The sequence below is a fragment of the Phyllobates terribilis genome, unplaced genomic scaffold, assembly GCF_046119375.1.
Source record: "Phyllobates terribilis strain yellow unplaced genomic scaffold, ASM4611937v1 Scaffold_5__5_contigs__length_657084704, whole genome shotgun sequence".
NCBI classification, from domain to species: Eukaryota; Metazoa; Chordata; class Amphibia; order Anura; family Dendrobatidae; genus Phyllobates; species Phyllobates terribilis.
Genome location: NW_027362765.1, coordinates 96,261,362 through 96,273,529, shown reverse-complemented (window position 1 = coordinate 96,273,529; position 12,168 = coordinate 96,261,362). Strand labels below are relative to the sequence as shown.

Genomic DNA, 12,168 nt, shown 5'->3' with positions numbered 1-12,168 from the left:
AAAATCTGCAGTGCCAGGGGGCACCGATGGCACTCAACACCTCATCTGGATGAAGTTCTAGTGTCCTGCAAAGATTTACTCAATTTCCGGTATTAATTTTTTTAATAAACCCCCTTCTATAATTTGAGACAAGTTCCTGGGTTAGATGTGGGGCAGGGGGAGTTAAGACCACCGCCTGCATTTCTCCTGCTGGCATTGTATTAAGTGCAGAGCAAGTACAAACATGTTTTTTGCTGAGGTAATGATCCTGTTTGTGGGGGCTGGAGAGCAGCTTTAATGCCAAGGCTGCAGTTGGGCTCCGGAGGGGGCGCATAGGGACATCTGGCATCCAAAGGACCTGATAACATGTAGGTTCTTTGTGCACAGACAAAGGATTCCCAGAGGGCAGCATGCTGAATCATCAGGGGGTCCTCTCCGGCAGACAGCTATGAACAAAAGCACCATGTGAGGTGGGCATTAACCCCCTTGCTGCTGGCACCAAGCTATGGCTCCACTCTGGAGTGATTCAAGAGTTAAAAGGCTTAAGTCACAGCTTCCAAGGACTGATTAAGTTTTTGCCCTCTTTTGGGAAATTGTGGATGAACCATTGGCAGACTGACATGTATAGAATCACTACAGCTATGGCTGTCACACTGGTTTTCATATCTACAGGATAGGGGATAATGTGATCCCAGGAGGGGAAAAAAAAACAAAACACTATAACCCCTGGTGAGCCAGAAATTGGGGCTTTTGAACCACAAGAACAGGAGTGGAGATACTACTGCACCATTCTTTGTCTGACTACCAAGTACTGGACCTGGCATTTGCCCAGTCCATGAACAATGAATGGACTGAAGTTGGAACAAGTGCACCACCACTCCCAATATGGAGCTGAGGAGTGCCAATCTTTGAGTCACTGGGTGTCCCATTGTCAGCCAGTAATTAGCAAGTTACCCTGATCCTACAGAATACTAAGAGGGGGTGGTTTCTAAATTTTGTCAGTGCAGGCACTTACACAAAGGAGGGATGCAGCATTTCCCCCCTCCCCAGTGTTTGAACTATGGGTGCAGTCTGTACCTGCTCTTTAAAAGGAGTGAATTAGGGAAGTTGCTTAAGTGTTGGTGTTCCAACTCAAGTCCTCAATGCCCACCAATATATCATGTTTTCAGGACATCCTTAGTATTGCACAGGTTCTGGATTTATACTAAACTCTGAAAACATGATCTGTTGGTGGGCCTGGAGTTAAAGGGGGAGGGGGAGAGAAGAACACTGCTTTGTGACCTCAAGTGATTTTTGAGGGGGTAAGGTGGGAGAAATGGTGATGTACTGAGGGGGTAGTGATCCATTGCAGGGATACATGGGGCCAAGTCCTTGTGACAAGCTGACATCTATTGAGGGCCAATTTGGGGAATCTCAGGTCTGCAAGCACACTGACTTGAACATGCTGCTAGACTAACTCAACTTGGGGGTTGTAGTGCAGCAGTAACTGGAGGGTTTCTAGGTTCAGGTTAGTGTGCTCACTGGTACTTGTTCTAACCTTACAGGATAGACTAGGGGCATCATGTAGAAGACCCAGGCTGCATATAGTGCATGCAGTACCTTTAGGGGCTGATGGGATCTAAGATACAGATGACTAGATCTCAGCCCTGGACCAACATCTAGCTGTCCCTGTGCCCCCACCCGAGTATGGAGACCCCATCCCAGTGAGAAGAACACAGAACAAAGATTCTTTTTACTGCAGCGCTTTATTTCTTACACAATGAAGTGTTTCCGGGAGTTACAGTTTCTCAGCTTCAGGATGACTTACAAATTTTGGTATTTTTCCTACTGTCATGTGAACATTAAGGCAACATACAAAAAAAATTTACATAAATTAAACTTGGATGAGTAAATTTACAGGTGTAACTTCAGACCCATGTTCAACGTTGGGAATACAAACTGGGCTAAGAAAAGAAAGACTGGTTCTAAGGCCTGGAGGCCATGGTGGGAAGATTTAGTAACTTCTGACCATACTAGAAAAAAAAAAGTGGCAAGATGATGTGAAGACTCCTTCATGAACTCCTACCAGCCTCAGAAATGAAATTCTGGAATATTAAGCGCTAAGAAAAAAAAAAGAAAAATTGGATAACCTGGAAGCCTAAACCTCAAGATACCCTGTGCACATCTCCAACCTCGACTTCACCGCCACGGACGAAGTGTCATTCACAATACTGTCGCAGATCGGCAGCCTTTCACAGAAATGCTTCTTTTCTACGCAAGACTTAGCTTAAAGGGGACACTCAAGACTGAATGCCAAACAGGTATGGTATCAGAGATGTGTACAGGGTATGCATATGCTAGCACGGACACCGCAGGAATGGGAAGGGGTATATAGAGACAGGTCCAAGTCTTGCATTACAAAATAAAGAAAAAAAAATCCCCGACGAGGTGGCGACTTATAGAGTGTCACATTCCGAGGGCAAGTTCGTTTGGAAGTTGGCTCTATTCCAGTTTCACGAGGCTAGCATGAGGTTGTACACATTTGCCAAGGCAAATTAATACTTGAAGATCTCATGCAGCAAATGCACAGGCATCTGCTAGCAGTCCATTTAGAAGCATTTGCGGTGAACGATGGATGGGCCGGATTCGTCGTATTCTTGCTTGCTGATCCACATCTGTTGGAAGGTGGAGAGGGAGGCCAGGATGGAGCCACCGATCCAGACAGAGTATTTACGCTCAGGTGGTGCAATGATCTGTTGAGGAAGAGCAGAAGTGTGACATCATTAGTACATGTAGCACTGGGCATGTGCAAACCGGGAACTGAAGCTGCACCCAGTGTCTGGACAACTGAGGCCTTGGTGCTCTTGATTCACAACTCACCTTGATTTTCATTGTGCTAGGGGCAAGGGCTGTGATTTCCTTCTGCATTCTGTCAGCAATGCCAGGGTACATGGTGGTACCTCCAGACAGGACAGTGTTGGCATACAGGTCCTTACGGATATCGACATCGCACTTCATGATGGAGTTGAAGGTGGTTTCATGGATACCGCAGGATTCCATGCCTATAAGAGACAAGTTGTTAAGTTATTTTACTGCCAAGTATCTGCAATTGATTAGAGGTCCAGACCTGACTAAACACCATCCATTATGACTTTGCAGAGACATACCCAGGAAGGATGGTTGGAAGAGGGCCTCTGGACACCTGAACCTCTCATTTCCGATGGTGATGACCTGTCCGTCGGGCAGCTCGTAGCTCTTTTCTAGGGAAGAGGATGAGGCAGCGGTGGCCATCTCCTGCTCGAAGTCCAAAGCTACGTAGCACAGCTTCTCCTTGATGTCACGCACAATTTCTCTTTCGGCTGTGGTGGTGAAGCTGTAGCCTCTCTCAGTCAGGATCTTCATGAGGTAGTCTGTCAGGTCACGGCCAGCCAAGTCCAGACGCAGGATGGCATGAGGCAGGGCATAGCCTTCGTAGATGGGCACTGTGTGGGTCACACCATCACCAGAGTCCATCACGATACCAGTGGTACGACCAGAGGCATACAGGGACAGCACAGCCTGGATGGCAACGTACATGGCAGGGGTGTTGAAGGTCTCGAACATGATCTGCAGGGAGGAATTAGAGGGCGTGGTTACTCTATGTGCAGTGCACAGGCGCACCCCAAACCATGCTGAACATGCCGACATGCAGGTAAAAATCATAGAAAAATTAGTGTAGAAGGAACAGGACAAGCAGAAACCAAAAATAATGAAACAGAAACCTGAGGCTTCAGGAGGGAAATGCCAGGAGAGGTAGAGAGCCCTGGAGACATCGGAAAGAAAACATGAAGTCTGAGAAAAAGGGAGAATGAAGTTCACAGGAAGTGTCCCAGAGAGGAAGGAAGGAGTGGGACAGGCCAGGACAAACCTGGGTCATCTTTTCTCTGTTTGCTTTGGGGTTCAGGGGGGCTTCTGTGAGCAGGACTGGGTGCTCCTCAGGGGCCACACGCAGCTCGTTGTAGAAGGTGTGATGCCAGATCTTCTCCATGTCGTCCCAGTTGGTGACAATGCCATGTTCAATGGGATACTTCAGGGTCAGGATACCTCTCTTGCTCTGGGCCTCATCACCTACGTAACTGTCCTTCTGACCCATGCCAACCATGACACCCTGCGGAGGAGCAGTGGGTATTGTTATAGAGACTTAAAGGGGCTGGGATACAGGAGAGAAGCTGGAACACATTTAAAGGAAACAAACCTGATGTCTTGGGCGACCAACGATGGAGGGGAAGACGGCACGGGGAGCATCATCTCCAGCAAAGCCGGCTTTGCACATACCAGATCCATTGTCAACAACGAGAGCGGCAATTTCCTCTTCCATGTTTACTGCAAGAAAAGGAAAAACATAATAACTGCCCCAAAAAGTGCCATGGCAGGATCACTATTAACTGCCTTAAATAGTGCTTTAGTGGGCAGAGTGACAGCAGAAGCCAAGGCCCATGCTGAGCAGGGCCTCTAGTGTGGGAGGAAGTTGCACAACAGCAGTGCTAGTCATACTTATAAGGGCACAGTGAGGAATAGGAGGCTGCAGCAACACTGAGCTTGGCGGACACGCCCAGGATGGGGCCTCGCCCTGTGACACTCACTTGGCAGTAACTGCCTGCAGTCTAATCTCCTGACCACACCTAGCTCCCTGGAGACAAGACACAGGAAGCTGCACAGCGCAAGCCCCGCCCACAGAACACTCCGACGTTCGAATCTCCCTCCCACCTCACAGCCAGCCAATCAGCTGCTCTGTGCCCAAATATGGAAGCAGAGACTCATCCTTAGCCACCCCCACCAAAGCCCTTTTCAAATACTCAGGGCGTGGTTTAGTCCATTGGAGACTAGGGGGGGGGGGGGGGGGGGGGGGGATCATGCGTTAGTCGTGTCTAGAGGATGGGTGTGTCAGCGTATGACGCATACCCCCCCCCACCCTTTTTACTGGAAGTGGTGCAGTCCACCAGTCAGCCGCGTGAAAGTGACATTTCTCCCCCTCCCTCAATGTAGAGGCCTCGTCACCCTCAGAGGACAAAAGCCGGCGGCTGCCCCACCCTGCAGTGGCACCTGTCAGCGCAGAGCAGCCACTACAAGCCTGGGCTTTATCCTCCGAGGGAGGGATGCTCAGCTGTGTAATACGACACTTGCAGCCACTTTACGATTATATCTTTAAACATTCCAGAAGCTTCCACAACAACAGCGTCAGACACTACGACAATGCAAACAAATCTCATTTACAGCTTTTAGCCCCAAGGGACATAGGGAATTGAAGTGCCAAGTCTCAATTCTAGCGAAGTGCTTTGTTACAGCCTACATGCCGATAGGCTGCAGCTAGCACGACTCCCACCCTCCAGACAGCCAAGACTAAAACGAAAAGCCACCGACTATACACATGCAGCACCAGGACACCGTCCCGGGCAGGTAGTGAGGCCACCAGAGCTAGAGAATAACCGCGTACATCCAACAGCGAAGCTCCTGCAGTTTTCCTTTACCTTAAGAGATGGGGGTTTCCTGAACGGATAGAGAAGCTGGAATGGGATATGCTGTCAGGTCCGCTGCCGCCGGCTGAATGAGACTCACTAACGGCCGTTATGCTATTTAAGTTCGCCGGTTGGAAGCTCCGCCCACCAGCGCGAGGACTGAACATCGCCAAATATGGGCATCTTTCAGAAACAAGCGGAGCGATTGGCCGGCGGGGCGGAGAGGAGGCGGGTTGGTAGGAGGTAACCACGCCCCTCCCGGAACCCCTGAAGCTGCAGGAGGCTGTGGCGGGAAGGCGTGTGAGGCCGTGACAGCGTCACCGGAGCCAGGAATCACGGTCACTAGTGAGGCCCGGGGACTGTACTGTTACCTGCATGTATGTGGGTGTCAGCTCCTCTGCCCAGCGTGTGACGTGCTGCCCTATGCTCCTGCCATCTTTATTGTCACCATAGTCTGCAGCCTGAAAATTGCGTCAAAAAGATGGAGGAAGCGTGCGACACATGACGTGCCATCCGTCTGCAGGCCCAGAGCTCCCAGTCAGTGCAAAGGTCGCTGCCAAGGGCCTGAGGGGGCAATGGCAAGTGTGGCGGACACCTGCAACCGCGCCCTCGTGAAAGAATGAGCGCGGTAACTCCGCCGCAGACTATTACACCGATACCTCACTACTAGGCGGCGAGGAATACGGCCCCTGCGCATAACGTAACCGCACCCCAACAGCACTGACTCTCAGCCGGTGCAACATAGCGGTGCGGGATTCATGTCGCACAACCACCTAGACCCCCGTCTATAGGAGGGTTATACAAGGGCTCTGGTATCATTGCATTGTCCTGGCACTGGGGGGGCCCCTTATTATAATGTGGGGTGTCTCGTACAGGTTTTGCTCTCTGGATCAGTGCAGCGTGTGACACATCCATTTCCTAGGTGCGCAGTGTAACGTGAGTAATCTCTGACTGCAGGTCACTTATGTAGGTGTGTCCCGTGCCCAAATACAGGGTGTGGAGTGGCACATGGGCAGTCAGGCTGCACCCATAGGTGATACATAAGCCCCCCCGCCTGCAGATAGGAAATGGCTCCTGTAATGTGGGGGTCTTCAGATTCAGGTCCCACACGGGCCAGGGGGCATTAGGGTCTTGCTTTCTACATCTCCACCTGAGATGCAATGTGACGACTCCTCAGCTCTAACAAGGTCGCCCGTCTTGCATTTGCCTAACAATTTGCAAGATGGAAATGATGAGGGAAAGTTTTTCAGCGTTGGAGGACACTGCCCGCCCGCCTTTGTCTTTCTTGCACCACAAGGCAAATACCGTCCTGAGCAGGTGCTGACTGCACGGAGCAGACAATGGCCATTCTCTCACCTACACAAACACTTCATTCTTTACTGGCAGTGAACTGGTTAGGGACCCGGGCAACCTATTACTTAATGCCCGTCCTTCACTTCCTGCAGCGAGGGCCTCTACTTCTCCATTATATCCATGCTGCACCATTTCCTGTCTGTTTAACCCCTCCGCCCCGGTGAGAAGGATGCCTCCTACTTTGCATAGGCCCTGACCCGTTGCATGTTTTTTGCCTTACAGGAGGTTACCCTGCGGGGACAGGATGCCCAGATCTACCCCGTATGACCCCAGCAGAGGAGCAATGAACACGCCCTTCCTGCGAAGAAATGGAAATGCTGCAGTCCAGGCTTTGCATCAATCTTGACATCCATACGATTATCTCACCCGGTGACACAGCAGGAGCAGCCGCTGCACTACACCTCTGGATGGGAGAACGCTCTGCGGTGCCTCTGTACAGTCAGCTCACCATATCCCTTAAAGGGACGGTAAAATGTTAAAAAAAAGACGATCTATGTACGGAAATGTTTCTATGTATGAGAGAGGTAGCATCGGACTTCCTTCAGCTTGAGCTGGCTGATAACAGGGAACAATATTGCCTATTCCAATTCATAATGCTACAATCACAAGCATTGATAGTAAAGTGCTCACGCTGACATTTAACGGCCATCATGTTGCAGTGTGACCACATCCACTTTCATTCTTTGTGATTTCAGCAGTGCAACTTTGCGATCTTTAAGGGGTTTTCCAGTTTAAAAAAACCTCTGTTTTAAAAAAAGGAAAATTGGCGCTTTACTCGCTCTACCCAGGTCCATCTCTGAATTTCAGCAGCTGCTCCCAGTGTCTGTCATTGTCTTCAGCGCTGACGTCATATCAACACATCTCAGTGGTTCTGCCCGAGTAGACAACATAAGCTGCTCACTGATTGGCTGCGGTGCTGATGATGGGACGTCAGCGCTGCAGACAATAACAGACACCTAAAGCAGCGGCGGGGACTCAACATGAGACCCGAGGAGGGTGAGTAAAGCACAGGGCATGTTTTTTTTTTAAACTGGAAAACCCCTTAATAGGGGTATTCACATCTCAATTAATAAAAGTTATTGCATAGTGGTACCCGGCTCCTTTAGCCATAGTGGTGCGGCATTGCATTGCTATACAAGGCCATGCTTCAGCCTCTGATCCCCAGGAGTATGGTTAAAGGGCCAGTGTTTTCTTTGACAGTCAGCTGAGGTGAGTATGTAAAGGGATGCAGGTGTCAATTCTACCTCCTGGTGCCATAAAGTAATAAAATTGTCATGCGGGAGCAAAGTCCACTTCCTTCAAGACATGAGCACTTGCTAGGCTCTAGCTGTACGTCCTGCTCCAGCCCCATTCACTGTGGTATTTATGGCTTCTAGTGATCATAGTAAATATGTGACAGATGTAAGAGATCATCACCACATTCCAAATTGCGGAAAAATGGCTGAAAAATTAAGTGAAATGCGTTACCAACAGTGGACAATATTCCCAACTCGAGAACGGCACTGAATGCTTTAAACTGCAGTCTTAGTCACCATTCCCACCAAGGGTAACTGAAAAAGTCACACCACTTGAACAGCGTGAAAATCGCATTCCCATGATCCATCGGGGATTTCACAGAAAGACGCTCCGACCTAAAATATGTTTTTTAACCTTCATGTCAAGGATCTTTGCTTTTGGCAGTGGTCTTGTATATCAGATCCCTTTCTTACACCTTGGACATGATCAGGATGAGTTTCCTTCCTCTGGAATTAAAGTTTCCATTCACAGACAGCAAGCTGAGATTGAAGTGTATTAGAAAGTCGACAAGGTTTTCAATAATCCCGTTCGTACATGTTGCAGGAGGGGCTTTTACCATCTATATCTGGCCAGACCTGATGATTTATGGTGGTCTGACGATTGGAAGTGTAATATGTTTGTATAGGGGGCTGTTTATGGAAGATGTTGGGGGAAGGATCAGGCAGTTTAGATTTCAGGCGCCTGCTTTGTACCACCTAATGAAATATACATACAGGTCCGGGGCTGTCGTATATTGGCACCATAAGGTCCTCAACTTGACTACATGAAGACCAAAGCAGATGTAAATAACCCAAGGAGGAAGAAGGATTCGGCAACATCATTGGTATTATTCAAGCCCTGCATGGCGGTATTTGGACACTTCATGGCGGCAGTATCTTGAGAACAGTATGGAAACTGGTGTTCACCTACTTTTACACTTCTTGCCAACGAGCAGCAAATTGATGTGGACAAAGCTGGAAACAATCAGTATTTTTTACTCTCAGATTGCCTACATGTGCCTGTGTTTGCTTAACTGAACAGTCATTGACACGGTAGTATCAGTATGTATGGCGGCATATACCAAGTAGAATCCTTTCATCTCTAAGTGACCTCCAAACTGGGAGAATTGCAGGGCAGGTTTTTGTTTTTTTCAGCCTTGTGTAGATGGCTGAAAAAAAAAAGTTCAGTCTCCAAAGTTTATTTTTTACTCATCCTCTCCGCGTTGGTCTACAAAGCAGCAGACAAACGTGATAATATTGTCTTCAGAAAACCCTTTTAAGGATGTTGTCTGGGAATAGTAAAACGTGGCTATTTCCTTCCAAAGCCAGCGCCCCACTTGTCCTAAGGTTGTGTGCGGGATTACACTTCTATGAAACTTGAGGTGCAAGATCAAACATAACCGATGGATAAATGTGCCATTTTTGGAGAAAAAAAAAGCAGCCATGCAGAAAGTCCCACATCATGAAAAATGTACAACTCCGGAGGACCACATGGGCGTGTGATGTAAACAATCGACAATGTATGCATTCATTGGATTCCACAAGTCTCTCCCCCCCCCCCCCCCCCCCCCCGACTCACTATGCATTGCAGGATAAACAAGCTAAAACATTGAGGGGCACCAGCTACAAAGAACTGGAGGCGAGTAGCGCTAAGATTGGAGACCCAGCAATTTAAATGAGGTTCCCCAAATCAGTGCGTCCACTCCTTCCCACATGGAGTAGTTGCAATGATGCGTGTAAGATATTATTTGTTACGTAGCGGAGGAGACCTGATCAGCTCTGACATTTGGTTGTATGGGGAAGCGGCCGGAGGATACGTTTTAGCAATTTAAATAGGCCGCTGTGATGAAAAAAAATTTTTTTTTTAAGGGGAAGACATTCCTGACATGCTCTCCGCTAGTAGGGTGGGGGGTGCGACAAGAAAATACAAATTTCCACTGTGGATGATAGCATGTGAGATGAGCCCTTGTCAGAGGAATGCTCTTTATTTGGTTAAATTCATCCATCCTATACTTGGTTAGGAAATCGGCTTCTGAAGAGCTCAGCATCCCATAGTCGCTCGATCGGCCGAGATTTTCCAACTACTTCAAGGGTCCATTGTACGGAGGACGCGAGGCAGTGACTACGGGTTCATGTTCTCAGGTCTACGACAATGTCATATTGCATAACAACGTATCCGCTTGCACATAACAGATGCTCTTGCTACCTGCTTTCATTGGGGCTGCTGATCTTTTTTGAAGGAGTTGCCCAAAGCATCCTGTTTATATATAAATAGCCCTCTTCTCATCATCAAAGGACTCCAGAAGTGGACTACAGTCGAAAGATGTTGTGGCCAGCAATTATCACTTCTGAATGATGCCCTCATTACCATGTCCATTTGGCCCTGGCTGCATCTGGGCAAAGATCGCCAGACTTCTATGATGCATCTTCTCTCTGCGGAGAAACATAATGGGAGCCAGACAGTAAAATGAAACATAACTGATGTAATATCTCTCCAAGAGCCGAGCCCAGCCCGGGTTTCTCATAGCCTCCATACATAGTAGATCAACATGTTGGATCCACGGACTGAAATCAAGGTCTATAGAAGGCTTCTACCCTGCCAAGAACATGGAGTCTGTGAGTTCTTTCAAAACCAGCCAAAATCATGCTATCAAAATGTGTTCGTCGCCGGGGTTTCCATGAAGACTATTTCCACTGAAGATAACCTTGGAATTTGGCTAACCATGACAATTTAACATAATGTGAAACAAGTGCACTTTTATTATTAGGGATGACATGGTGAAAGCTCAAGAACAGCTGTAGGCCCGTAAATATTTGGAGAAAATACAACTTCCTGTTGGTACAGCCTTCAATTAAGGCAAGAACCTCCCTTGCCATAGAGGACTAATAGTGTCAGTACATTATATAGATTCTCAATCATTGCATAATGACGAGCTTTACCTCTGCAGTGATCAAAGCATGTGCTTAATATTTCCCCCAAAGTGGACAATTCCTTTAATTACTGAACCTGTGCCAGCCCAGTGGCACAACCAGTAGAACACTTTCCTTATTCAACAACACTCATAACTATACGCCATATGGAGATGCACAGGCAAAATTAGTGTGGTATAAGTAGGTGGAAAATTTCCTCTCTAAATCGACCATGCCAAATTGTAATGAAAATTATTTTCTAGAACTCAATTAAGTCTCTACATAGAGAACCTAAATATATAGAATATAAATATAACAAATTGCATATTCGTCATAAAAAACAACAACTCTGGTCTAATTAGTGCATTGTCGTCTCATGTAGGCGGTCTTAATACAATGTGAATATGGTGCTCAGTCTGACATCCCAATAATTGGATTCCAGTCTGGTCGGGTGGATCGATATGTGTAAACCCAACCCAAGACAATATTTGAGAGTTCCAAAGGTGCTCCTGAACATACTGTCATTGTCCCGTGTTACCCTGTATTATTATTGGCTACCCTGAAGATACAGTAATGTGCCAATAATCTCTACATACAGAGAGCAGCAGGTAGATCATAGCGTAGAGGCTTTGGGCATGTATGACTGGCAGAATACTCTCTTTGCCTGGACCTGCCATTGATCTGAAAGCAATATTATGCCCACATGACTATTTTTACGCTGGGAAAATAATCCGCCCACTTCTTCTTTTCTCTCTTTTCGCTAATGAAACCCATGTACATCACCTTGTGCATCTCATTACATGCGCGAAGAGTAGTAGGAAGATGTATAAAGAAGAAAAGATAAGAAATGAAGAGTCAATATCATTTATTATTCAGCGGTGGATTACTCTGCAGCTTGTGATGGAGAATGCACTTATTCACATCATTCCCTGCCCCGGCATGGAGCTCAAAATCTCATTTCCGTATTTTAGATTATTCACGTCATATAGAAAGTTTATCGGAAGATAATAACGTATCGGTATGTTAGGAGGAACAAATTACAAGCTTCACATAGACTTTGCCCTGGTCAGGTTTGAATACCATGGCCACAGTATTGTCCCCGGGCTTCTAGCCATGAGTATGCTGTTTGTGGCAGGAACTAAATTGGTGCCACCCTGGTAGGACTCACTCCACTATAT

At 47.5% G+C, this 12,168-nt stretch overlaps 1 protein-coding gene across 1 annotated transcript; it reads right to left on the bottom strand.

Moving 5' to 3' along the window:
• Positions 1-1,705: 1,705 nt before the first annotated feature.
• On the bottom strand, positions 1,706-5,621 carry ACTG1 (actin gamma 1). The gene is made up of 6 exons (XM_073682566.1): positions 5,466-5,621; positions 4,193-4,320; positions 3,866-4,105; positions 3,126-3,564; positions 2,839-3,020; positions 1,706-2,711 (listed from the first exon to the last, which is right to left on the bottom strand). Exons 2-6 carry the CDS (start codon positions 4,313-4,315, stop codon positions 2,568-2,570), a joined length of 1,128 nt encoding a protein of 375 aa, XP_073538667.1. The 5' UTR covers positions 4,316-4,320; positions 5,466-5,621; the 3' UTR covers positions 1,706-2,567.
• Between the last annotated feature and the right edge of the window lie 6,547 nt (positions 5,622-12,168).